The sequence below is a fragment of the Xyrauchen texanus genome, chromosome 31 (assembly GCF_025860055.1).
Source record: "Xyrauchen texanus isolate HMW12.3.18 chromosome 31, RBS_HiC_50CHRs, whole genome shotgun sequence".
In the NCBI taxonomy this organism is placed as follows: Eukaryota; Metazoa; Chordata; class Actinopteri; order Cypriniformes; family Catostomidae; genus Xyrauchen; species Xyrauchen texanus.
Window position 1 is genome coordinate 28,149,588 of NC_068306.1, and position 27,587 is coordinate 28,177,174.

The 27,587-nt window shown below is 36.4% G+C and overlaps 3 protein-coding genes across 5 annotated transcripts in view; 1 reads left to right on the plus strand and 2 right to left on the minus strand.

Annotated features, from left to right (window-relative positions):
* Nucleotides 1-191: 191 nt before the first annotated feature.
* LOC127624636 (transcription initiation factor TFIID subunit 9-like) lies at nucleotides 192-10,603 on the minus strand. 3 transcript variants are annotated; one of them, XM_052099445.1, is made up of 7 exons: nucleotides 10,492-10,603; nucleotides 9,977-10,058; nucleotides 9,717-9,781; nucleotides 9,444-9,578; nucleotides 2,773-2,854; nucleotides 2,504-2,614; nucleotides 192-1,720 (listed from the first exon to the last, which is right to left on the minus strand). In XM_052099445.1, exons 1-7 carry the CDS (start codon nucleotides 10,525-10,527, stop codon nucleotides 1,557-1,559), a joined length of 675 nt encoding a protein of 224 aa, XP_051955405.1. In that variant the 5' UTR covers nucleotides 10,528-10,603; the 3' UTR covers nucleotides 192-1,556. The 3 variants fall into 3 exon arrangements, with proteins under 3 accessions (XP_051955405.1, XP_051955406.1, XP_051955407.1); XM_052099446.1 differs by having other exon boundaries at nucleotides 193-1,720; nucleotides 9,717-9,800; XM_052099447.1 differs by having other exon boundaries at nucleotides 194-1,720; nucleotides 9,717-9,853; nucleotides 10,492-10,533.
* A 200-nt stretch (nucleotides 10,604-10,803) lies between these two features.
* On the plus strand, nucleotides 10,804-18,329 carry LOC127624637 (ras-related protein Rab-24-like). The gene is made up of 9 exons (XM_052099448.1): nucleotides 10,804-11,290; nucleotides 11,597-11,727; nucleotides 12,545-12,613; nucleotides 12,697-12,775; nucleotides 13,282-13,349; nucleotides 15,107-15,206; nucleotides 15,302-15,352; nucleotides 15,462-15,521; nucleotides 16,534-18,329. The coding sequence occupies exons 2-9, from the start codon at nucleotides 11,611-11,613 to the stop codon at nucleotides 16,596-16,598; spliced, it is 609 nt and encodes a 202-aa protein (XP_051955408.1). The 5' UTR covers nucleotides 10,804-11,290; nucleotides 11,597-11,610; the 3' UTR covers nucleotides 16,599-18,329.
* A 3,300-nt stretch (nucleotides 18,330-21,629) lies between these two features.
* The window catches only part of LOC127624912 (histone-lysine N-methyltransferase NSD2-like), a 29,393-nt gene continuing 23,435 nt past the window's right edge, over nucleotides 21,630-27,587 (minus strand). The window contains 6 exon segments of the mRNA XM_052099844.1: nucleotides 21,630-22,227; nucleotides 23,335-23,536; nucleotides 23,626-23,732; nucleotides 23,832-23,973; nucleotides 25,865-25,981; nucleotides 26,296-26,565. Coding sequence (XP_051955804.1) covers nucleotides 21,719-22,227; nucleotides 23,335-23,536; nucleotides 23,626-23,732; nucleotides 23,832-23,973; nucleotides 25,865-25,981; nucleotides 26,296-26,565 — 1,347 coding nt within the window. The 3' untranslated portion in view covers nucleotides 21,630-21,718.

The window sequence follows — 27,587 nt, forward strand, 5'->3', positions numbered from 1 at the left end:
GTAAATACTACATTGGTAAATAATGCTAGAATTATTCTGTTGGATGCACACTACTGTTCAAAAGTCTCTTCTGCTCAACAAGTCTGCATTGATTTGATCCAAAATACAGTAAGAACAGAAATATCGTGAAATTAGTGAGTCTGGAAGCCATATGTTTATTTTCTACTGTTTTTGAGACATTTCAATGTTTTTTGAATGTCACATGCGTTTACGGGTCTTCACGTGCCTTATATGTAGTCCCCTGGTATATTTGCCATAGTTGCCCTTTTGGGTCTGCTGCTTTGTCACCCTCTAAATCTTTAAAAGAAGAATAGTAGCTTATCTCTCTTTGTTATATAACATTGGACTGAAAATGTGTGTGTGTACATATATATGTTTATTCTTTATCAACACAAAAGCCTGTTATTTTATGTAAACCTGTTTCTTTCAATAAATAGTATATAGTTATGCATATTATGAACAAATAAATGTATTGTATATTGCCAGTCTAACCACACCACCACCATCAAAAAAAAAAAAAAAAAAAAATCTTATTGTAAGTACTTTAAGATTTGATTCAATTCGAGCATTGCTTCCTAGCGCCATCTAGTGCACTGTGCATGCATCAAGCACTAGGAAGTGTGATTGAACCTGAAATCACGATCGCCAAGAGGACTGATGTCAACTTTTATAGTGAAAAAGGAGTTATGTTTTGGTCTGTTCTCACAGGATCCTTGGAATACACACATTTTACTTTGTGTGAGGACCGTTTTGTCATTAACTAGACTTGGATTGCATTCAATCCCTTTTCTTGTACATTTTCATCCTACAAGTTAGTTCAACTGTCACTTTTCTGTTTAGGACTGTAGACTGTAAAACATTATGCATAGTGTAGATTCACAATACTTTAAAATCAGTTGGCATAAATGATAAGGCATTGTAAAATGATTACCATAAATTCTATACTGTATTTTTAAGGCAAAAGGAGGAAGGGAACAGTACTCCTGGCCACTTGTCCTCCAAACCCTCCCTTTAAGTCTAATAAAAGTTAAGATATGCAAGAAGAATGCCTAAACAAACTAAAATATATAACATTTTAGATTATAACAATAGTATTGTCAAACAAAGACCATTCATTCCCAAAGTGAAAGTGCATGGATATTTTTCATCCAACCAGCTCCCTCTGCTGGTATTTCATTGATTACATTACATTTTATTTTACACTTAATTTTATGCAATTTATGGAAGTAATAAAACATAAATAATTTTGATAAAAGCCCATATGTAAAACAAAAAACAAAAGAAACAGTTTAAATGTGCTTAAATGCAGTTGAAAGGGTAATAACTTGGTTCTTTGCACCCGTCAAAGATTTCTTGTAGCAAAGTCAACTCAACTAAAATGGTAATGAAACATTAGAAAAACCTCCAAACCCACTTTTTTTTTTTTTTTATCAATTTATGTACAAAAATAATGGCAGCACTGTATTGTTTAACCTAAATAACACGACTAATGAGGGGCAGACTGACAACAGATTGCTTATTTACAGAATCACACACTAGTAAGAAAACACAGCAGGTCATAAAGCATCATAGTCATCCTCATCTTCATGCTTTCTCTTGAGAGAGGTTGAGTCACTGGATGAATTCTGGGAGACCATATTAGTAGTGATGAGGATGTTCTTGGAGCCGATGAGGGAGGGGTTGATGAGGACATTCTGAACGGTGGGAGTGGTTGGAGTAGCTGTGAATTAAAACACACAAAATAATAATTAGTTAAATGGTTATTAAGCTCATATTATACAATTACAATTTACAACATGCTCAAAAACAGACATGTCTATACAGAGGTTGCACTACAAATAGTCCCTTTGAAGGACTTGGTCACCAATTTAGCTGAAAATACAAGTAGCTGAAATACAAGAACTGTATTAATATTATACCATTCTAAAGCCAAAGTATACTTCGGTTAGATGCAAACACTAGCCGTCTTCGTACAGGATGTGTGACGCAAATTTAATCATCAGAAGTGTGCTTGAGCAGTCAATGCGTGTGGCCAGATTTTTCTAACCGTCCTCTGAATGCACAGTATGTCCATGTGCAAGGAATCATGTGCATTAATAAGTGGGGTTACAAGGTGGTGACACTCAATTGAGCCATTGCAGTCACAAAGAAGCGCTAGAAGATCTAATCACCGCTAAACATCAGGAGACAAAGGTGGAATCATCAACAGTGTATGTGCATGTCAAGAGCCCGTGTTGAGGAGGTCAGGAGATACTTGCATTTGTATAACTTAAATCTGAAGGACTATAAAGACATCTTTATGGATCTAAACTCCTGAACAGAAATAGTCCAGTATCTCATAGAAGTCGAAGCACACATGTGTAAACCACCTGTGTATGCATGCACAGTCAAATGAAGTATACTTTGAAAGGCTGCCGTTCAACTCCATGCAGATATCAAGTGTTCACATCAAAACAGAAGTATACTTTGGGCTTTAGATAAAAATAAAAAAAAAGGTACCAACCTGATTTGACAGAAGCAGCCTGCGAAGAGGGAATCTGAACGGTGAAGCGCTGGCCCGCCAGTGACACTGGTGTCCCTACTTTTGTCCCCACTGTCTGCACTGAGGGTGCGCCTGTGAAAACCACAGTGATGATCATATAAATTGAGTTTCACAATAGTAGATCATTTCATTGTTTATCAATAAAAGGAATAAAGTAACAACTAAAAGCTCTTGTAATAAGAGAGCTCAGATGATGCATTTTAGAAATGAGACATGCTTGACCAACTGACCAAGAGTTGGAGTGCTTGGCCTACTGGAAACTGCCCCCACACTCAACCGTGGCACTGTTATTCTGCCCGCAGACGAAGTGACCTAGACATGCAAATCAGAACCATATTTCAAATCATACACACTGCCTCACCACCATAAAGAGGATGTACTTTCTGGCATCTACAGAGTACCGTACAGGTACATAAATGGTCACTATATAGGTATAGTTTGTCTAGACTTTGATGTTGTCTTGACAAACTTTTGTCTCAAAGTTTAAAATTTAAATGTTTTCATTTTGATCGTTATGCAGATCGTTCGCTAGTTAGCTAGTCAGAAAGACTGTCACATAGATAAACCGTCGATCAGACGGATGTGTATGGTCTGAAACGCAATTGTCCTGGTGTTCCACCGCCGGACAACATTTTGAGTAAACTTCCCATTGGCTTTGAAGGAATGTAATGTGAAGGTTGTACAAAGTAACATTTATATTCAAAAATGATCTCAAAGTTAATAACAGGAACAACAATGGCACTTTCATGGTGATTTTTTGTCTCGGCACCCATATTAAGAGATTACAGCCTTCACATTGCAAGCGGGAGCCGCGAGGTGTATTGTCCCAGATGCGGCAGTGAGCGGATAGTTTTGCCGTTAAGGCAATTTTTGCCACACGGTCCACACTGAACTCAGTGGTGTAGTAGAAAACAATAACCAGGAGAAAAGACAAGAGACACACAAAAAAATATTTAAATCAAACCTAAAATACACTACTATTTAAAGGTCTACATACAAACACAAAATAACTAAAAGGAAAGAATAAATAAACTGCAGTATGCTGATAAACAAACAAGTGCACGAGATTGGCCGCCGTTGTCATTGAAGCAACAATTGACCTCTTTCGGATTTACAAGGCCACAGCACTGAATGATACCCGACTGATTGTGGAGCTACAGAATAATGAAGAGCTGTACAACCTCCGACCTGTGGTTGGATGCTAAGTGCTACTATGTGGTAATTTTCATTAAGCAATAGGCAACTTGATTTCAAACTTTTAAATTTTATTTGTTATTTATTTTAACTAAAAATTCTAATGAAACTGACATTTTTTTTGCTATTAAAATGTATGGGCAACATCTCTTTGGCAACGAATCCCTTCATCCGTGCAATCTCTCTATCATGGGCTACCGGTTGGGTATTTTGTTGTCCGGGCAAATACATCACTTATTGTAGATTTTTGCAGGTTTAATGTTGGTGTTTTATTACCTTTCATCCCAGGACCCAGTTTAGCTGCTTCGGAGGGTAATGACTTTGAATGTGTGTGAATAAATTCTCACCTAGGGCTGGGCGATATGCAAGAAATATGTTCACAATATTTGTATAAAAAAAATATATATATAAATATGTATATATACATCCAATTACATCATCAACATCTTTAGTGATTTTGCACTGAAAATTAAATTCATGTATTTAAAAAAAACGAAAAACTTAAAACAAAGTAGGGCTGCAACTAAATTTTATTTTGATAATCGACTAACCTAACAATTATTAGAATGATTATTCAACATTTATTGCCACGATTAATCATTAGCTCTTAACCGACTATTCAGCTTGTGCACAAATTAAAAGGTTGTATTAAACATGCTTACTAACAATACACGGACAAAATCATCATAAAAATACCTCTAAATGACATTCACTGAATTAAAGGGAAAAAATACTTGTTTAATTAAAAACATTACTGCAAAAAATCCTATTGTTAGTGTTTTTGTCTTATTTTTCATTTAAAATTGTCTAAAATTCTTAAAACAAGATAAATTTACTTGAGAAGCAATATCTAAGATATTTAGACTTGCTTTAAGAGGATGCATCTTAAATATAAGTGCATTTTTTCAAGACAAAATATACTTGTATTCAGTATTCTCTAAAAGCAAGTCTTAATATCTTATATGCTGCTTCTCAGGGGAATGCATATTTTGTTTAAAGGATTTTTAGATATTGTAAAATATTTGTATTTGTAATATTATATTCAATATCCTCAGATAGCTGTTAAAGAAAATGTACATTGTTTTAAAGGAGTTTTAAAAATATATTTTGGAAAACAAGCTAAAACTAAAACAAATAAAAATGTATTTTGTTGCAGTATATAATGGGGCGAAGATTATCCTCCCTCACATTTCTGTTCACATCAATCCATCTTTAACTCACAAAAAAAAAAAACTCTTATTAATAAAGCTGCATATTGACAATTATCTTAATATTAAGAAATGCACAGTGACATATATTATGATTCAACAAGTCGCGAGCCATCACGCTATAATCTAGCTGCATTTAGCGTACGCACTCGAGGGACAGAGTGTGCATCAGAGTGTTCAATCGCTCCCACTTAGATTGGGACATTTACGCAACTCATAGAAGAGGCGCTGACCACACAGAGAAATGCCAGTTTCAGAATTTTAAGTTATTTACATGACCAGCTTCTTAATTATTTGAACTTTAATAAAGCTACAATGCATTAAATATAACAGCATTAAAGATGTAACTCCGGGTGTTTCCTTTAAAGATGCTCGACACACAAGTTTTGCTTCAGCAGAGCAGCAGCTCCAGCTCCACTTATTCCACAAAGAGAGTGCTTCTGTATTTCATGTTTTGTATTTTTTTCTCCCCCAATTTGGAATTCCCAATGCGCTCTAGGTCCTTGTGGTGGCATAGTGAGTCACCTCTATCTAGGTGGAAGAGGACGAATCTCAGTTGCCTCTGCGTCTGAGATGTCAATCCGTGACGTCAATCCGTGGAGACTTAGTGTGTGGAGGCTTCATGGTATTCACCGCAGCATACACGCACAGCTCACCACATGCCCCACCGAGAGTGAGAACCACAATATAGCGACCATGAGGAGGTTACCCCATGTGACTCTACCCTCCCTAGCAACCGGGCCAATTTGATTGCTTAGGAGACCTGGCTGGAGTCACTCAGCACGCCCTGGATTCAAACTCGCAACTCCAGGGGTAGGAGTCAGCATTTTTACTCACTGAGCTTCCCAGGCCCCCACACTTAATGTGTCGGAAAAACCAGCAAGGAGACTGTCTGAACATTTTGTTAATTTATAGAGAGAAATGCACATTATGCCGACAGACGATGATCTCCATGATCAACGATGGTCAGAGTGATCGCCAATAGCTGATGCCTTTGAAGATGTCAATTTCCCCTTAATGTATTAAATTATTATTATTAGGCTATTATAATTATCAAATTAATATTAGAAATACTTTGCCTGTGGACACACAGACATGCTTGAAGAAACATTTTATTATATTATTAATAACAGATGACAGAAAAGCAGTCTATGCACATATATAACACACTGTCTCGTGGAGCATGCGCATCTAAAAGGTTCTCACTCCTTTGTTTCTGTCTGCTGAATTTTTTTTTGTTTTGCAAGAACAGTATCGTCTACACATTTTAAAGTTTGAAAATCCAGGTGGCTTGCTTTATTGTGTAGACTTAACCCTAACCCTGCTTGACAAAATTTACCCAATAGTACCAACTAGCATTCAACCTGCGGTAATACTGGTGTATGTCCGTTTCCTGTGGAAGTTTTTCTGGGACCAACCGACCAATCAAAAACTTGGTCAACCAAGACTCTTTTCATCGACTAACGTTTGGCCGACTATCAGGGGGCAGCCCTACTGTGATCTGTGTAATTCTTCCTCTCCTCAGTCAGGCACGAACTGCAGTGCTGCTCTCGCTCATCATCGTTGGAATTTGTTACTTTAAATGAGATCAAACGACTATTCGACAATGAAAATTTGTCAACAATTATTTATTGTCGACGTTGTTGATAACATTGACTAATTGATCCACCGATCCGATACCTGGATCGGTTTCAGCTCCTATTCTGAAGCTTTTAAGGCCAGTTTACACTGCACAGACAGACATCGACCAACGACGACAATCATCAACATTCTCAAGTCGGCCATTGGATTTAGTATGTTGCAAACATAACAGTTATGTTTACACTGCACCAATAGACACCAACAGACTTCGTTACGGAGAGTCAGAGTGGTTCAAAAAATGAATGATCCATTTACCACAATGCAAATTTTACTTTTACTTGTCGTTCTTCACCTGAAAAGACGAAGAATGAAACGAAAGAGGTTGTGGGTGAAGCCTTGGTTGTTGCGACGTGAGAACTGCAAACAGATGATGTCCAGAGCTTTCAAAATTTTGATCTACTTCAGATGGTGACACCAATAATTCAGAGGCAAACTACACATTTTAGAGATACCATTTCACCCAGTGAACGCCTAATGATAACACTTTGTTTCCTGGCAACTGGTAATAATCTCACATTTTATCTCTTGAAATGTCAATTTTACCAAGTAACAGTATTTATTATGGTAATTAAACCAGATAAATAAGCTATTTAAGTTGAAATTATAAATATTGCCATTTCTAACAGCGATGTCGTCATAAGGACTTCATAAGAAAGAAATATCAGCTGCACACTTGGCGAGAAAGGGCACCATAGTTCCCAATGCTTCATTGCTTTGTGCTATTAACACAATTTTACAGTTCATATGTGTTTGAGAACAAAAAGCAATTTCACGTACAGAAATCTGCCATTTTTATATTAACAACAGTGATTTAGCACACCTGCAGCTAGCACCTAGCCCACGTGCTTTCGCTTTCATGGAGTTTTTGGGGACGCTTCTCTCATCGTCATGGCAACGGTTCGTGGCCATGTCAGATTATGTCAGAGTTTGTTGGAAAATCATACCACACTGGTCAGACACTCCACGACCTGACAACCGGCAACTGAACATTGAATTGAACCGGCGAAAACAGACGCTAATAATCACCGACAGAGTTAACATACTGATCCGACAAAACCCAACTGACATGTCTGTCGGCATTGGTTGGTGTCTGTTGGTGCAGTGTGAACTGGCCTTTAGACAGATCAGGTATCGATCCGACGAGCCCGATCCAAATCCGATACTTTGTTAATCATGTTCGTTACGGTCAAGCTCAAAAATGACATAAAGAACCATAAAAACACAATTAAAGTAGTTCATATGACTCGTGCATTTTATTCAAAGCCACTTGAAGATGTGCAATAGCTCTGTGAATCACAAAAGGTTGTGTTTAATAAGTAAATGCATGCACAGCACCAGTGTGTCAGTGAATGAAGCTGCTCTGTTTACAAACACACACACACTCGCGGCTATTTTTACCATTCACGCGGTGTGCATTATTTGAGCTCTACTAATGAACAACATCTCAAATGTAGATGCTCAAAAGTTCAGTTCACTTATGATATGCATTTGGAATGGGACTGGAGGTACATTTTACCAGAATTTCTATAAGCTAATTAAACATACAGGACTTCCTGGAGAATTTAGAATGTCAAAATAAATGCAGAGGGTTTTAAAATTAAAGGTGCACAATTTAAATATACTACTGTAGTATTTAAAATTCTAAAAGTAATCATGTATTATTATTATTTGTTTACAAATTATAACAATATTTAAGTTTAATGGGTTCCAAAAAAATGACTGTGAATGAAGTGAACCGATATCTTACAACTAAATTGAACAAAAAAAAGAGATCTGAATCCTTTAAAGTCCAGATACAAGCAAAAACTGCCTTCTTTTCTACCCAACATTTACACTGGGATTACTGTTAATTTTGCTGCAGCATTATCCAGTAGACTAGTTAATAATAAAGTTTTTCTTAATAGTTTGTACATTTATATTGAAATAATGCGTAGTTAAAGGTTTATGTTTCTTAACATATAATTAGCATCACTCAGTGAGGTATAGATATTCTAAACTGATTATGAAAAAAACAACACTGGTATCGGATTGGTATCGGAAGAGAAAGTGTTATCAGTGCATCCCTATTCGCAACCTGCAATTAAACAGCTTCTGTTAGTGCGCATGCTTTGCTGCCTGTGTAATTTCATGCATTGGTAAAGAACATCTGGCTTTCGATGAATTATTACTAGGGCTGTCAATTTAACATGTTAATTCAGTGCAATTAATTTTCTTAAAAATAACATGTTAAAAAAATTAAAGCAATTAATTCCAATGCTGCCGGACCGTAATAATGAAGATTCCTGAGAATTGCAAGTTTGTACTGTATCTGCAGTGTAAAGTGTATTGTGAAAAGCTGCATCAGGAGTATCTGTTATTGGGAGCTTTTGTTGTTATTGGATATAATGTGGATTGCTAACTGAATCATTAGCCACCCATATATATTGAATTATTGTTATAGGAGGGGCTTTCTCAGCAAAATATTTGTATATGCGATTAATTGCTTGGGACACCATGTAATTAATTTGATTATCATTTTTAATCGATTGACAACCCTAGTTATTACGATTATTTATGATGGGTTGCAAACTCTTCATTAGGCAACTATTCTTTATTTAAGGCTATTAAATTCATTAGACTATTTTATTGATATTGGAAGTTCCACTCATAATATTTCCCCCTTTAACCCAGTATAACATTTCACACTGGTGTCGTTCCATTTACAGAGTTAAACTGGTAACACCGTGGCAACCCTATTACAGTAAGAAACTTAGGTCTTTGTTTAGGGAATACAAAAAAAAACTAAGTTTATAGAATAACAGTATTTTTCAAGCCAACATAATAATGTCTCCTAAGATCTTGTTATAAAGTAGCAATACCTTTTTCTGCAAGGACTTTAGCCTGTAGTTGGGTGCAGTTAGACAGTAACGGTCCGGTGGAAGACGTGGACCAGTGTAAGGCTTAATAAGGGGTAATGGGGCCATGTTCTTCTGCCTCGCGATTTCCAACAGAAACTGAAATGACAGACAAACCATCAACTAATTAATTCAAGCACCAACTATGTGGTCAAATTAAGTCACAATAATTAAAAAATGGGTTTTTTTTAATTATTAACCTTTTTTTAAAAAAAAAAGACATCAAAAGAGACTTACATCTCGAGGTGGAGGTGACGTGAAGGACTGATCCACTCGACATTGGATTGCTAACCTTATATCATCTGCATCCACATTGGACTTCTTAGCATGGGTGGAATATATTTTTGCATCTTCAATAATAGTTGTTACATATCCTATACATATATGACAGGTTGACACTGGTTGACATTTTTATTGAGCATTTTACAACAACAAAAATGCAATTACAAAACTTTGTTGGCAACTTCTATAAAATTTCAAATGCATGCAGCACTTACTGTATGTAAACTCCAGCATTTGATTGATGACTCTGGGCTCATACTCAGTGATTCCCATGTCTTTAAGAATCTGGATCATTACCTTTAATTAAAGCATGAAAGAAATTAGGCAAAAATTACACTTAGGCAACATTATGTTATACTAGTCCATGTCATTAGCTTGATAATATGGTCATGTTTATGTAAAGCTGTCTATGTTATGGCGATGTGCAGGTACAATTGTATTGCTTAATGCTCAAAATGCATTCATGCAATTACATATGAATGATCGATGTGACTAAACACATAATTCATACCACAGCGTTTAATGAATCACGCAAATAAAAAAATTGAGCCATTGCGGTGTACAGTAGCTCAGTTAGCGTGCTAACACGCGCGCGTGCACACTCATAAGAATAAATAAGATTAATTAAAATGTGCAGCTGCACTTTAATCACGCTAATGTGTTAAAATAAATTTAATATGCTAGTATTTCTACAATACTAAATATGCTCCTGTGGCGTTTATATTTTTACCTGTGCATCTTTAGGCACTGTTTTCGGAGACGCCATTTTCAGAGAGTCTCAGTTTCTCCTCCCCTCTGAGCAAACTGAAACTAGCAAGCCGCCTACCTAGACAGCATTTTTGCCTACCATAGGCGGTGCTGAAGCATCACAGCCACTCTTGGAGAGAAATCCGTGATGGACGGAGGTGAGTAACCAATCACAGAGAGACATGCAAATATTCAGCCAACCGTGACGAGTTACACAAACGCTCCAGACGATTCAAGAAGCCAATCAGCAGTATGGTTAGACGTTCAATTCAACAATGACGCTCGCCAGGTTTTGAGAGCAACCAGCTACAGTTCCCACTGAAGTCACTTCCTCCACTACATAAACATTAAAAACACACTCTAGTTTATTCCAACTGACTCTACACACTACAGTTCCTCTTTCAGCGAGTATATATAACGTCTGTCAGGCCATTTGTGGACGAAGGTTTGTGTGTACGGGGAAATCATGGCTTGGAAAGACTAGCTGTGCTGGATTTAGTGATGTTGATGAAAGCGAAGCTGATTTCTTCTATCGTTTTAGAGTGGAAAAAGGATTGAATAAACCGCTCGAGATTATTATTTATGATTTTGACTGTATCTGCAGTGTAAAGTGTATTGTGAAAAGCTGCATCAGGAGTATCTGTTATTGGGAGCTTTTGTTGTTATTGGATATAATGTGGATTGCTAACTGAATCATTAGCCACCCAGTTACAGGATTCTTCTGTTAGTAAAGTTACTCTGAATTCTCTAAAACCAGGACACCAGATACACCAAGAGCACAGGTAAGTGAAATTAATGATCAAGATACCTAAACATTCGTATGTTTCATCTAGCCACTGTTTTGTTTGCTTTTGTGAGATTACACTATAAGCAAAAAACAGCTTTGTAAACCAAGTAGATGGCTTAAAGAGAATCTCTTATTATTATAAACACTATTAGCTTTCTGTCAAATCTTTTAAAACTAGCAATGTCATCTTTACCCATATTAAAATAATGAAGTCCATTTCCACCTAAATTGCAATATGCATTTTCATAATCCAACGCAATGGACCTTTGTCTTCTTTTCTTTCTTTTGTGTATTTTTGTAGACACCCATATAATCATGACTGCTATGCGAGTTGATGCTAAAGTGGTCATGCTTGGCAAGGAAAGCGTTGGTAAGACCAGTCTTGTGGAGAGATATGTACACCACCGCTTTCTTGTGGGCCCATATCAAAATGTAAGTATAAGTTGGAATAGAAAGCTTTAAAGGGATAGTTCACCCAACAGTTACAATTCACATTATATTCTCCACCTCATGCCATATGGTATTCTTTCTTCTGCTGAACACAGATGAAGATTTTTAGAAGAATATCTCAGATAAATATTTAAGTCTTTATTTACTATTAATATTAACTTTCAAATAGCCCTCCAAAAGCTCTAATCTCTAAATATAGGAGGGAGAATTTATAGTAAAAAAGGATTTAAAAATGTATTTGTTTCTTACCCACACCTATTATATCACTTCTGAAGATAAAGATTTATCCACTGGAGTCGTATGGATTACTTTTACGCTGCCTTTATGTGATTTTTGAAGCTTCAGAGTTCTGGCCACCATTCTCATGTATGGACCTACAGAGCTGAAACATTCTTCTAAAAATCGTAATTTGTGTTCAGCAGAAGAAATAAAGTAATGCACATGTAGGATGGAATAAGCGTGATTAAACTGGAGCATTTACATTTTTGGGTGAACTATTCCTTAAATAGTAAAACTTGTGGGTTTTATGGCCTTGGGTCATGAGGTGGTGACCTTCAAAGATGGTTTGTTCCCATCAAAATAATATGTGTTTGTGTATAATGGTTATTTGGTTATGGCCCATTACATTGAAGAGGTTTGACAGGGTATGAGCAATCCTCAATCATGTGTCACATACAACCAGCTCCACAGGTAAAGCCACCTTTCACTAATGTCAGTGGAGTTTGCCATTTTCATGACCTGATGTAATGTGGCTAAGGTTTATGTGTTCACTTGATTGTCATGTTTTTCTCTCAATAAGACTATAGGGGCTGCGTTTGTTGCAAAAGCCCTCAATGTTGGTGATAAGGTGGTTACGCTGGGAATATGGGTAAGTGTAGTTACTATAGGGCCCTTTTTATATGCTCAAAGATGGACTTTATGATAGTGACATCATACTTTGTTTCATTTCAGGACACTGCTGGTTCTGAACGTTACGAGGCGATGAGCAGAATGTATTACAGAGGAGCCCGTGCCGCCGTGGTGTGCTATGGTATGTTGTGTCCTTTTCCATGGTTCCCAGTCATGAAAAATCTTTAAGTGTCATGGAATAAAAAAAAAAGATTTCCAGACCAGAAAGAGTCATGGAAATTAATATAAGCTTAAAAAGTCATGGAAAAGTCTATAGAAATACTTAAAAGTTGTGCTTTTTTTGAGTGCAATCTCTATAAAATCTTAAAACAAAAAAGAATCTTCTCCAGTAATCAAGAACAACTATAAAACTGAAAGTTCAAAGGGTGTGGGAACCCGGTCACTTACGATTTGACTGGATGATTACAAACTCTTTTTCTAAATAGATCCAAAGTCCAGATTGTAGGCCTTCTAACTATTCTTATGTAGCAGTCAGGTGATTTTGAGCAAGTGAATTGCTCATTTGTGCTCACTCTGTACATTTTGCAGTAGCTCCATGTCCTGCTACACAGTTTATGTGCTTGGATGAAAGAAATTGTGTCCTTTTTTTATTTTAACTGTGTGGCTGTCCTTGAAATTTGCTCTTAGACTTGACTGACAGCAGCAGTTTCGGAAGAGCCAAGTTCTGGGTGAAGGAGTTACAGAACTGTGAAGTGGTAAAATGTGCCCACCTTAACCCACAAAAGATCAAAAGTCTCATTTACTTATAATTGGTCAAGTTATGTTCTTACAGTTTGTGCGCTGAAAAATTCTTACGAATTCATAATAGGTGTATACATGCATATATATATTTAACGCATATTACACACACACACACGTATATAATAGAGTTGATGCTTTAACATGGCAATTTAGCGTGATTAATTTAATCAAAATAACGTGTTAAAATAATTATCACAATTATTCATTACTTGTACGGTACATAAATTCCATAATAAAGTTAGTAATTTCCTACAATCAGAGCAATCCAAGCTTGAAGTACATTAACTGTGTTTTTATGAGCCGCGTCAGCAGGGGGCAGTCAGTGCACCTCAACAACCTCACAAGCAGCACAGCCACAGAATGAGAGGTGGTCACACAGGACGTGATGTTTCAAATCTGGATGAAGCACTATACAATGCAGGGATCTCAAAACAAGATTTTCAGTTTTGACTACTTTTAAATTGACACAACGTCTTAAAAGCGTCGAGTTTACGATGCTGAAAATCAGCGAGATGCTCCAAAAGCATCCATCTAACACATATGTACTTAGTCTGGCAAAAAATATCATATCATATGGATTAACTCAATTGGCAAATGGATTGCTGTCGACTGTAGTCTTATGTTCAATGACATGGGAATAAAACATACAATATATTGACTTCTAAAGCCACTTTTGCGTTGTCTAATCAATGCTTTACTTATATAATTATTTAAATTATTATATATTATTTACAATTAATTATCTTTAATTGGGGGCCTTAATCAGTAAATCTTGATATTTGTGAGTAAAGGGATAGTTCACCCAAAAATGTAATTCTCTCATCATTTACTCACCCTCATACCATGTGTATGACTTTCTTTCATCTGCAGAAAACCAATGAAGATTTTTATAAGAATATTTTGGCTCTGTAGGTCCATACAATGCAAGTGAATGGTGGCAAGAACTTTGAAGCTCCAAAAAGCACATAAAGGCAGCTTTAAAGTAATCCAAAAAAATCCATTGGTTAAATCCATGTATTCAGAGGCAAGATGATAGGTGTGGGTGAGAAGAAGATACATTTGTAAGTTTAAGATTCACATTCTTCGTGCATACCACCACCTACTAGGCAGGCAGGTGAATTTATAGTAAAAAAAGGATTAAATATTGATCTGTTTCTCACCCACATCTACTTTATTGCTTCAGAAGACATGGATTACACCACTGGAGTCCTATGGATTGCTTTTATGCTGACTTTATGTGCTTTATGGAGCTTCAAAGTTCTAGCCACCATTCACTTGTATTTAATGGACCCACAGAGCTGAAATATTCTTCTAAAAATCTTTGTTTGTGTTCAGCAGAAGAAAGTCATACACATCTAGAATGGCATGAGGCTAAATGTAGAGATAACTTGGTGGGAACTGTCCCTTTAATTAATCTCATTAATCAGCATGCCATGTAATTAATTTGATAATACAATTTTTCAATTGACAGCCCTAATATATACATATATATATTTAACACAACTTTACACATTCCGTGTTTCGAAGGCCACAGGGAGTCTCTATCTCTTTATCTAAGAATACATTTAAGTGCAAACCTATTAATGATTCATAATTTCACCCTGAAAATCTTTGCACACAGTCAAAATTACATGCATATTCATGGTTAGTGACTGAGACCTAAACACACATAAATAAACCTCACAAGATGCATACATTATTTAATTCTCAGCACTGCAAGATTTATTTGTGTGGTACCAAGAGTGACCTTATTGAAGCAGACAGAAGTATGCGGCAAGTAGACTACCATGATGTACAAGACTTTGCAGATGGTAAGCACATATTTAGCTTATGTGTTCATCTGTATATAACTATTTCAATCTGTTATATAACTGTACAATTATAGCTGCAAAACTTTCCACTTCAGAAATAGGTGCACAACATTTTGAGACCTCAAGCAAATCAGGAAAAAATGTTGGTAAGTGATACTTCAACTTATCAGCTCTGTAGAGCACTACAGATGAGTATCACATGATTAGATATTGAGAGGTTTCACTTCTTGATTTTGTTGTATTTTTTTTAAACAGATGAGGTATTTCAGAAGGTTGCAGAGGACTACGGTAACTGTGCTCTGGAATTCATGCAAGGTGGGAATTTGCCAGACTGCCAAACTTTGAAAATTCACAACTAGTGTAGAATAGTAGGATTAGGACATCTTCAATATTCCATCCAGACTTTCCACTTCCCTCTTTATGCTTTGTATCTTTAGCAGATGGTGCAAGGCATTTTATGCCAATTTATCTACTAAGAAATGTGCCATTCTCTTAATAATTGTTGATAGATAGATATATAGATAGATATCTCACTCACTCACTCACTCAGCTCTGTAGGTCCATACAATGCAAGTGAATGGTGACCAAAACTTTGAATCTCCGAAAAGCACATAAAGGCAGCATTAAAGCAATCTATATGACTACAGTGGTTTAATCCATGACTTCTGAAGCAATCCAATCAGTTTTGGGTGAGAACAGACCAAAATATAACTCCTTTTTCTATGTACATCTTGCCATTGCAGTCTCTTGGCACTATCATGATTTCAAGCTCGATTGCACTTTCTAGTGCTTGACGCATACACAGAATGCTAGATGGCGCTAGGAAATGTAATCAGGCTTGAAACTATGATTGCCAAGGAGACTGCTGATGTGACGATTTATAGTGAAAAAAGGAGTTATATTTTGGTCTGTTCTACCCCAAAACTGATTGGATCGCTTCAGAAGACATGGATTAACCACTGGAGTCATATAGATTACATTTATGTTGCCTTCATGTGCTTTTCGGAGATTTTGTTCACCATTCACTTGCACTGTATGGACCTAAAGAGCTGAAATATTCTTCTGCAGAATACAAACAATGAGTTTTAGAAGAAAGAAAGTCATACACATCTGGGATGGCATGAGAGTGAGTAAATGATGAGAGAATTGTAATTTTTGGGTGAACTCTTCCTTTAATTCTGAGAAAGGCTCCAGCATCCTTTGTTTGCAGATGCCACTTTGTTTGATATTTTATTATCTATGCAAATTTAGACATATGTGTCCAAATACATTTTGGAGCCACTGTATATGACCTGACTAGATTCTTTGTAATGTCTCATCCTCACAGGGGAGAAGGGAGTGGACCTGGGGCAAAAGAAGGACTCTTATTTTGACAACTGCTGCCATAACTGACCTATCGCTGCAAAAAAACTGCTGCATCGTATTGTCTTTTTTTGGAATGACTGGAGGCTTGCTGTCTTTTACACTCCTTAAGGCATCAACTAGAGTGTCATGATCATGTTTGCTCATATCTCTCTCTTTTTTTTTTTCTTTTTTTGTTGTTGCTGTGCAGTATGTTGAGATCAAGCTGTATGAAGAAGATAAAAGGATTGTACTTTTCTTGTTCTGAACACTTTTTCATTTAAGAACACTTTCTGAACCTGAGAATGTTGACTCAAGCAAATATCAACAATGCATGGCAATCCATTTGACCAAAAAGAGGAGACCGCACAAAGAAGCGTGCCCTAGGAAAAGATGCCATTGCATGGTGATGATTGTTGCCAATGTTCCCGAAGGCCTCTGCTTCACCCAAACAATGCCTTGAGCGATTTGAATCATCTTTTATTTTTAATAATTTAAAGTGTTTCTATTTTAGCGGTCTTTGAATTTTGAGCACCATAATGTTTACACCTTAGACGAAAGGTTCATTTGTCTTTTATTTTGATGTATGAACAGCTTTGTTTCATATAAATATAAGCCCATCATTTGCCAAACTAAGCTGGAGCGGTTTAAGGTGCAGTTTTCATAAACCTGAGAACAGTTGAACTATTTTTTTCATAATGGTAAAGGTTTGGATATTGAATGGGGTGGATAATTACTAATATAATTTCCTCCCATTTTCCATTAGAATATTAATAAAGCTTGTACAACCAGAAGAAAAGCTGTTTTAAGCTCGTAAGGTAACACTTTACAATAAGGTTTGTTTAGTTAACATTAGTAAATGAATTAAGTATCATGAAATGACAAAGAACAATATTTTGTACAGCATTTATTAATCTTGTTAATGTTAATTTATAAAGATACAGTTTATTGTTTGTTAATGTTCATAATGCAATAACCTGTGTTAACATATACACCTTTTAATGTTAAAAATGTATTAATAGATGTTATGAGTGTTGTTTATTCATGTAAACTAATGCAGTTAACTAATATGAACAAAAACAACCGTATTGTAAAGTGATACCACTCATAATTATACAACCTAAGAAAAATAATACCATTGAAGATACTGCAAAGACCCCCTGCCCTGACACGTGTAATGTGTCATTTTGAACCATTCAAACATCATGATTTTCATGAATCTTTGAAAGCATGTGCATAAATCCTGCCTGTCTGATGCACCTTTAAATTTGAGCATATTTGCAGTGTTGGATAATCAAGCCAAAAGTTTAATGTGTAGTGTTGTCCATTATTTGTACTTGACTGTGTCGAGTTCCACAAAAAACAAATGGATTGTCATTATAATGAATGTGATCTTAATGTTTACATTGTATTTTTAAATTTAATTTGATTTTACTGCTGTTTTGATAAAATGTTGTAAACTGGGACACTAACTGTCAGTTATAAACATTTGTGTGCTTGTGAGATCTTTGTACATACAGCCTTAGTTTGCTTAGTTTATACTGTGCCTGTATTAAATAGTACTCAAAGAGTCCTGTAGCTAAATATATTGTTCTCTTTGTGAAAAATTGCATACTTGTGAGAGATTTTGAAATTGTGCCATTTTAGCAGGGCCCTATTTTGAGTTCATTTGTTACATCTCAATGTAAATTCCATGAAAACTACAGTCATCGCAATGCAGTTCACAATATATTCCAAGTTTACACAGCTAATATTGTAACTTTTTGAAACACCCAAAACATCTATGGGAACTTTAAAAATTATTTAATTTACTGTTTGATTAAATAAGAGACGTATGTTACCAGTTGTGTAATATATATATATGTCATATGTAACAATTTACAATATGGTTGTATTTATATACATTAGTTAGCATGAACTAACAATGCACAAAACTTTTCCAGCACATTAATCATGGTTAATGTTCATTTCAACACATAATAATACATTTTTTAATTAAAAGGTGTACATGTTCAGTTAATGCATTATGAACTAACAATGAACAATTGTATTTTCATAAACAATCACTAACAACACTGTAAAACATACTGTTCATTATTAGTTAATAATCCCTAATACATTAACTAAAGTTAGCAAACAGAACCTTATTGTAAAGTGTTACCAATGATACCATAAAAGTAGCAGGCCAAAGTCATTTTTTGACCAGATATAGCATGTATGGGTAAAATATCAAACCAAAATACTCTGTACTGATTACCACATAAAAATGGTTCGTGGTTGGTTCCCTTAACTTTAAATCACCTTGAGTGTGCATGTTAATACTGTAAAAATGAAACACTGATGAATAATCACTATAGTTTTCTTTTTAAGATGGGTTTTCTCACCAACATGAGAACATACACAGGGGTGAAAATTTCATCAAAATGTTGGGGGGGGGACAATAAACATAATTCTCAAGCAATTTTTGAAGGGGACACCAAGTGTTTTTTTCTTGTTGCCCCGTTTGCATTTGTATTATTTTATTTCTTAAACAATTATTTTAAGAATATATCATTATATTATTTACAATACACGTATTTTAATGATATTTTAGGGGGGGACAACCCTCAGATGGGGGGGGGGGGGTCCTGATCCCCCCAACCCGCCCGCAATTTCCACCTATGAACATGCACAATTCTGTCACATCAGAGGAATGGATTTCATTTAAATTATTACAGATATCTTGAAGCAAATCTGAACATTAGTAAAACATTTTTGAGTCCTCGGTAAGATGACTAAGGCTGCTGTGGAACCTGCTATCTATATATGCTATAACAGTATAAACTGAAAATAAAATAAATGTATTTGTAAAATGATATATTTTAAATTTGGCTAGTGAAAAGTTCTGCTTGCATTTGATAAATGGGAACTACTGATCAACAAATGCATATATACTTCAAAAACAGTAAAGACAGCAGAAAAAATAAAAATAATTAACTTGTTAAATAATTAAATAATAGTCATTGAGGCAAGAATTTACAATAAGGTTGTATTCGTAAACATTTGTTTACTGCATACGATAACATGAACTAACGATTAACAGTACTTTTACAGCACTTATTAATCTTGGTTAATGTTTACTTTAAGATATACTAAACATTTTTAAGATTAAAAGTTCTATATGTTACCATTAGTGAATGCATCATGAACTAACATAAATTAACAATGAACATTGACAAAGATAAATAAATGCTGTAAAAACACGTTGTTCGTTGTTATTTTATGATACCGAATGCGTTAAATGTTACAAACAGAACCTTATTATAAAGTGTTACCTAATAATTAATAGTCAAACAGTAATCATTTTTCCAGAGGCAAAAAGCACAAACATTTTGTACTGTTTATTCTGTACAGTACAAAGCACTACAGCACACTTAAAATCTCTATCAAGGCAGCAGACATTTGCCTTTTTGCCTGATATTCTGTCTGAAATACCCTAAAGTGGAATGATTCTTAGAAGCAGTGTTAAACCGTAGAGTGCAATAACATACATGAACACAGTAAAAAAGTTGAAATGCTGTGCAACATTTAGAAACACATCGGCCTGTTAGATTGGAGAGGTCAGGAAAAAACAGAAGAGCAGATTCAGGAGTGTTGACATACAGATAAGCAACAAGCCCACCTCATTTGTCATATAAATTAACTTCACAGACGACTAGTCCATTTGCAAATATTAGTGTTTTACATCTATAATAGGAGCAGTGTCAGTTCACATTTTATGTTGAACAACACTCACAATATCAGCTCCTAAGAATAATGCCAGATTTGAAGCCAAAAACTTGACATGGAGTGCTTGTAAAGCGGCTTGCAATGTCACTTTCTCCTTTATAGCTTTGATGTATTAAAAACCCCAGTTGAAAACAGGGTTCTCAGACAAAAAAGGAGTCAAATACTTTTGCCTATCTGCCCAAACCATGATTATGTCTCTTTAGAGGATGTGGTAAATCAAAACATATGGTATCATTTTATCAATTCCCATCACAATTTACTGTACTCTTAAAGAAATAGTTCTCCCAACAATACAAATTCTCTCACCCTCATTCCATCCCACGTGTGTATGACTTTATTTCATCTGCAGAACACAAAAAAGATTTTTAGAAGAATATTTAAGCTCTGTTGGCAAGTGAAAGGTGACAAGAACTTTGAAGCTCAAAAAGCACATAAAGGCATCATAAAAGTAATCCATAAGACTCCAGTAGTTAAATCCATGTCTTCAGATGCGAGATGATAGGTGTGGGTGAGAAACAGATTAATATTTCAGTCCTTTTTTACTATCAATCTCTACTTTCAGATTGTTTTTGCATTCTGCCACCTACTGGGCAGGGAGATGAATTTAGAATAAAAAAATGACTTGATCTGTTTTTCAGAACTTCTGAAGATTTAGGTTTAACCACTGGAGACATATGGATACTTTTATAATCCCTTTATGTGTTTTTTTGAGCGTCAAAGTTCTGGTCACCATTCACTTGCATTGTATGGACCAACAGAGCTAAGATATTCTTCTAAAAATCATTGTTTGTGTTCACCAGATGAAAGAAAGACATACACATCTGGGATGGCATGAGGGTGAGTAAATGGGTGAACTATTCCTTTAACTTATTGACAAGCAACCTAAGGTGGGTGACATCTGCTCACAGAGCAAACGTACAGCACAAATGTGTTTTGTTTAATATTCTCTTTCTACAGAACCTTCACAACAATACTCCTCTTAATATTTTGTTTGTGATGTTCAGAGTATTTCACTAGTCTTGTACGTGTGAGTGCAAAGCCAGTTGTCTGCAAATAAATAATTCCTGAAGACACAATGCTGGGTGCAATCCCATGTTTTAAACTGGTGATGAAGATGGTCTTGGACGTGAATACTGTCATATTATAGTTTTTGAATCTTACCTGTGCTGCACTGAAATACAGTTATTAAGATCAATGATCTTCCAAATTTCTAGTCTCATTTAATCTCATAAAAGGTTATCTTCAACTAAATGTATTAATGGACCTCAAAGTGCAGAACTTCAGAAAAAGGCATCTAATAGCTTGTACTGTTTCCACCAGGAGGCCAGACAACAAGAGCATGGCTATAACATAGTTTGATAACCGAAGAAACACCAAGCCAGTTAGCTTCAATACTTAATAGATTAAACCCTCATCTGAAATTGTTCCAGATTTCCATCAGGTATGTTCTTCTTGCCCTTAAAATCCCTTTCTAATTCCATCAAATCCTCCTCCTCTTCTTATTGTTCTTCGCCATAGGGAGAAATGGGTGAATATGCACAGTTTAGAGAGATGTTAAACATTGGAGGGCTGCTGGAGGGGTCAAAGGAGACCTGAGGAGATACATCATGGTGTGAGACAGACTCTGGGATAGTTATAGTGTTTAGAGGTGTGGATTTAGGGTTGGCCACGCTGCTAAGTTTGATTGGGTGCGTGGTGGTGTGTTCCGAAGCATATTCCCGGATCTCGCCAGGCTCCAGGGGCTCAGGACCACAGGGGTCATGCTCGCTGCATGACAAGCGCCCATCCAGTTTGGATATGAAGAGCATGCCATCCCGATGTTCAACGCAGTAGGAGCTAGGGCACATCTCGCAGAAGGAAGACGCCTCCTTTCCACACAAGTCACACTGATGCCAGGGACACTCCCAACGGCCTGAAATGCAAACTGATGGTATAAATCACATCTTAAATAAAAAGACATTGCTTTCATAACTATCCTAAAACATAACTAAAAGTCATTAGAACACTTGTCTCCAAGAATGGTCAACATCAGTATTGGGGAGTAACTAACTAAAAATACCAACACTACTAACATAACTACATTTTTCAGTAGCTTGACAACAGCTCAGCTATTCCCCTTTTTGTTAATAGCTTGCAGTGTATCTAACTAAAGGTCTAATGGAGTAGCTTGACTGTTCAAGTTGTGCAAGGTAAGGCAAGTTTATTTATATGGCACATTTCATACACAGTGATAATTCACAGTTGTAAAAAAGAAGTTATATTTTGGTCTATTCTCACACAAAATCATTTAGATCGCTTCAGAAGACATTAATTAAACCACTGGAGTCATATGGATTATGTTTATGCTGCTTTTATGTGCTTTTTGGAGCTTCAAAGTTCTGATAACCAGTCACTTGCATTGTATGGACCAACAGAGCTGAAATCTTCTTCTAAAAATCTTAATTTGTGTTCAATAGAAGGAAGACAGTCATAAACATCTGGGATGGCATGAGGGTGAGTAAATGATGAGAGAATGATGAGAGAATTTTCATTTTAGGTGAACTATTACTTCAAGTTATGAGTAGCTTGCAGTGTGGTAAACTACAGTTTCAAAATAGCTTCCCCAACACTGGTCAATATTGCAGCTCATTCTGACCAAGAACAGCCCACTTTTGAAGGGTTGTCTGACCAACTATATAAAACAACCTGTGGACCCAGACTCCCAGGATTTTGAGCCCAGCCAATCAAATTGGAACTGGCTATTTTAGCCCAAGTCCACACTAAAACGTTTTGTGCCTTTTCCGTTTCATAACCTGTGGTACTAGAGAGTGTTTTTGAAAGTCTCAGTGTTTGGTGGACGAAAACGCCATTCCAGTGTGGATGAGCGGTGTAAACATAGCAAAATCAATGCAATTTCATTGGAAAACATATTAGTGTGGACGTGGCATAGTTAGCTCTTGCCATTCTTGGGTGCAATATGCAACAGTCACTGAGCATCCTGTAGATGGCAGTCAATGGCCAAGACGACTAGAAAACTGACCTGCGGGTCTCTTGGTGAGATTGAGGCAGTCTGCGTGGTAAACCTTTGGACAGCCTGGTCTCTTGCAGGTCACAATCTGTCCTCCATCTCCACAGCTAAAACACTCGCCCTCACGCTCCTTGACCACTTCCTGCTGGGATTTGCGTTTCATCTGTGACTTCTTCTTTAGTTTATGGCCCTTCTCATCTAATGGTGGGTTATTCTGACAGACAAAAAGACAATTGCATAAACTAATCACTATTAAAGGAGAAAAAAAATCAATGAATTTGTAAAATTTAAGGATCATCTCACTTTGGGCCTCACTCCCAGGAATCCACTGCAATTAGATGCACCGCACTTGCACACCGTCTTCCCGTTACCCAGACATTCAAGATTATAGTTGAATGTTAACTCTGTGCCTTTAAAGAAAAATTCAGCACGTCAATGTACTTACAAGAGCGGTTTAAATGCAAAGTGTGTGCTATAATATTTTCAAAATAAAATAAGATTTGACTTACCAGCAGGGATATCTGTAAGTGAAAAAAGCCCAACACGTGTGTCACCGCTGACTGTCCATTTTTGGGTCTCGCAATTCGGCTGGCAACTGTGGTTCATGAAACGGGCTTCATTTCCCTTGGGTCCGGCATCAATAATTCGATCCTAACAGAATTCAAAGAATTTATAGACTGACAAAACAATATATTACAGGCATAGTTCACCCATAATTGAACATTCGATCATAATTTGCTCACCCTCTTGCTGTTCCAATCCCATATGACTTACTTTATTCCCTGGAGCACAAAAAGAGGCAAAATGTTAGCCTCAGTCACCATTCTCTTTCATTGCATCTTTTTATATACTCACATACAATAAAGGTGAATGGCAACTGAGGCGGCCTAACATTATATTTTGTGCTCCATGGAGGAAAGAATGTCAAGTTTGGAACAAAATGAGGGACTCTAATTTTGTGAGGGCACAAAGCAGAGCACTATGTGCAACGACTGTGCTCTATGTCTTCTCACATTTTTGTGAGAACACTAATTCTAAGTGCAATTTTTGTGCCAACGCAAAGCCCAAGTGGCCGTGGGTGGGAGTGTTTGCGCTTTCTGTGGGTGTATGCACACAAACTGTGGGTGTATTGTATGTTAATGAAGTGACGGAAAGCACAATTTGCTATTTTCCTAAGAAATACAGTAGGTCATTGCACGAAGACGTTTCAAAAGCAGATCTGTTTTCAGCGCAAAGTCCAAACAGTTCCTGCATTTGCAGTTTGGAGATTTCACCAGCAGGTGGTAATAAAGTTCATGTCCAAACTCTGACAATATAGTGGAACATCAAATGATGTCCCTGATGATCACTGTAGTAGCTGTTTTATTAAACAATTTTATGAGATTAGTGTTAAACTATCTATAGGTCATGGTTTATTTCTCAATTATTATTGCTTATATATAATTTATATTGGTATTTTTCCACCTGTTGTCATAGTGATTTTTATGTTACTGGTGAAAGAAGTTGGAGAGAGTAAAAAGTATTTTTTTTGTTTCACTAAATTAATTTTATTGTTCAAAATCGACCGGCATAAGTTAAGTGTGTTCCGATACAATCACTGTTGATACCAGCCATGATTTGTGTCAGTAGATGAAAATTATTATTAATACTTAAATTCCCTATGTACGTATGCTGTTGCTGGCAATGATGAAGACGAAGGAGTGAAGAACCCAAGCGCAGTTTTATTAAATAAACGTGAAATCCAAAACCCTAACTTTATATGAGAACTGAACTAGACATAAACATGACTAAAACATGGCTAAACATAAACGAGGCTTGACATAAACTAGACTTGGCATGGCTTAAACAAAACAACAAAGCTACACTTACAAACAATTCTTGATAAGAGACAATGGCAAACATGAGGGCTTAAATACACAGACATGGGTAACAAGACAACCAATGAACTATAAACAAGATAACAGGCCTAATAACCTAAAACCAATGACAAACTAGAACTAATAACGAAGTCATCAAACAATGAACCAATGAAAACAAGACACATGAACATGGAGGGAAACATGAAATCACATGGCATGAACCAGGAACTAGACTTTTCAAAATAAAAGACATATAAATATTTATATTCTTCCAATTCATTGCATACAGTCCCTTTACACTACCAACCTCTTATAAATGTGCTGTCTTTGATTATATCGCTGGTGTTTGACAGGGAATGGACTATACAGTATAATAGGATGCTGACGGTGCAATAACAGGAGAAAAACCTCTGAATTAAATTGCACTTGAACCAGCCCATTAGCGCGTTCATGCAAACTTTTGCCAAACCCATGGCAGGCCAAGTTAGGCCATGCTTGCATGAAAACATCAAAACTTCATGGCCATGACCATTGACTTTGAGCTCATTATTTAAAGCATAACGCTTAGCGCTAGCGCAATAGGCCACAGAGGTGAGCAAATGATGACAGAATTTTCATTTTTGAATGAACTATCATTAACAGGCTAAAGACACTGAATCATGCTTGTAGTTGTAGTATCTCACCTTGTCCAGCGTAAGCATGTAGAAATTGCCAATGTCGTTCTCTTGAGCATGCTTAATCCGAGCACGGCATTCCTCCTCGTCAATCATCTCTCCAACATACTCGTTAACAAAATCCCCCTTGGTCAGGGCATTAAAGTCACAGACTTAGTCAGAGAGGAGACTTGACCAACAAAAGTGAACTACCTCCACATCCACACTGACTATCAATATTATGTCTTTTACAATGGATTGTTCTGTATTTCAACCGAAAACTAAAGTTACAGGACGTAATCAGCTGCCCACTAGAAGACTATTTCAAACCTAGGTTGCTAAAACTAGTAATGAGGTTCCATTTAATTTACAGTGCTGACTTAGGAGGTAGCTGCCTATGTAGACAGCAGATAACTAGGTTTTGCTGACAAGCTTAATTTTCAGGACATTGACATTTTTACCTTTTTGATGTCATGCACACAGCGCAGCCCCCAGCCTCGAGACAGTGTCCTAAAGATCACCACCTGGCAGAACTGACGTTTGGTGAAGCACTGGTTCTGGCAGCGCTCACCTGCAGGACACACCTGTGGGTGACACTCATACAGCAGCATACGGTTGATGCACTCCGAGTCCATACCGCAAGGGTTCTCATCCGTTGCTTTGCAGTTACAGCGAGGAATCTCCGAAAGGTCTGCCGAGATGATCTGCACTTTGCCGATTGGTTTGTTCACCTACAAGATTGTCTTGTTAAGACTTACACTGGCAATATAGGAAGACCGTTATCGGTTTCATCAATTAATAAGTTGCTTTTTAGGACATTCGATTTTCGGCAAAAATCTATGCCGATAGCTGCAGATAATAATTTTTTTATTCCTCCGTGTTCCTCCTCTGAAGGGTTCTAATTAAAGCTGAAGTATGTAACTTTTTCAGTGTTAAAATACTTCTATCCCAGCTTAATATGTGGAGACAACTATAAGAAAGACATTCATATGTTCATTTTCTGGAAAACTGTAAAAACTGTGTCTCTGTGGCACTATAAAATTCCTGTGTTTGTTTTGAGAGACCCGCCCCAACAATGTTACTAAACCAATGGCATGAGTTGGGAGCGGGACTATCTGACAGTTCGAATAACAGCAGACTAGGGGCATATTCAGAAAGCTGTTTAGAAAACATTGTTATTTTTGCAATTACATTTGTGGCTTTAGTTTCGTAGAAATTAAATACTTCAGCTTTAAAATGACTTTGTTCTACAGTATAAAAATGGCCTCTAGAGGTAAAATAAAAACAATGACTGACATCTTCTGGGGATTTGTTGTATCTAAATCTTTCATCATTGACCATATTAATCCATATTTTTATCCTCACTTCAATGCATATATTGTTATTCTGATTACATAATGAAATTGAGCGGAGGTATGCAAAGAAAAATGTGATTATATGGAAATAATGCCCGTCAGCACACCGCGTCTCCAATTTCAATTACAATGTCCTTAATCTGGTTCTTAATCAAAATCCTTAATAAGTAAAAAATACTTAAAATAAATAACACTTAATAAATAAAAAAATACTCAGAGCACTGTACCGGAGCCAAGTCTCCATCATTTCAAAATAAGAGTCTAAAATATGTATGTATATTTTGTGATGGTTTATCCAGCATTATTAGTGGGATTTTGGTTGCAAATGCAATTCTGGGATTTTATTTTGGCTCTTGTAGCCTCTATGTCTGTGCCTGTCATAGTAAGGAAACAATTAG

Bases quoted from the DNA above. Each gene is read 5' to 3' on its own strand.
- LOC127624637 (XM_052099448.1), top strand. From the start codon at position 11,611: ATGACTGCTATGCGAGTTGATGCTAAAGTGGTCATGCTTGGCAAGGAA. The intron at 12,776-13,281 runs GTATGTTGTGTC...ATTTGCTCTTAG, and splicing joins TGCCGCCGTGGTGTGCTATG to ACTTGACTGACAGCAGCAGT. The intron at 15,353-15,461 runs GTAAGTGATACT...TTTTTTAAACAG, and splicing joins CAAATCAGGAAAAAATGTTG to ATGAGGTATTTCAGAAGGTT.
- LOC127624636 (XM_052099447.1), bottom strand. From the start codon at position 10,527: ATGGCGTCTCCGAAAACAGTGCCTAAAGATGCACAG. The intron at 10,059-10,491 runs GTAAAAATATAA...CTTTAATTAAAG, and splicing joins CAGTGCCTAAAGATGCACAG to GTAATGATCCAGATTCTTAA. The intron at 1,721-2,503 runs GTTGGTACCTTT...TTTAATTCACAG, and splicing joins GGCTGCTTCTGTCAAATCAG to CTACTCCAACCACTCCCACC.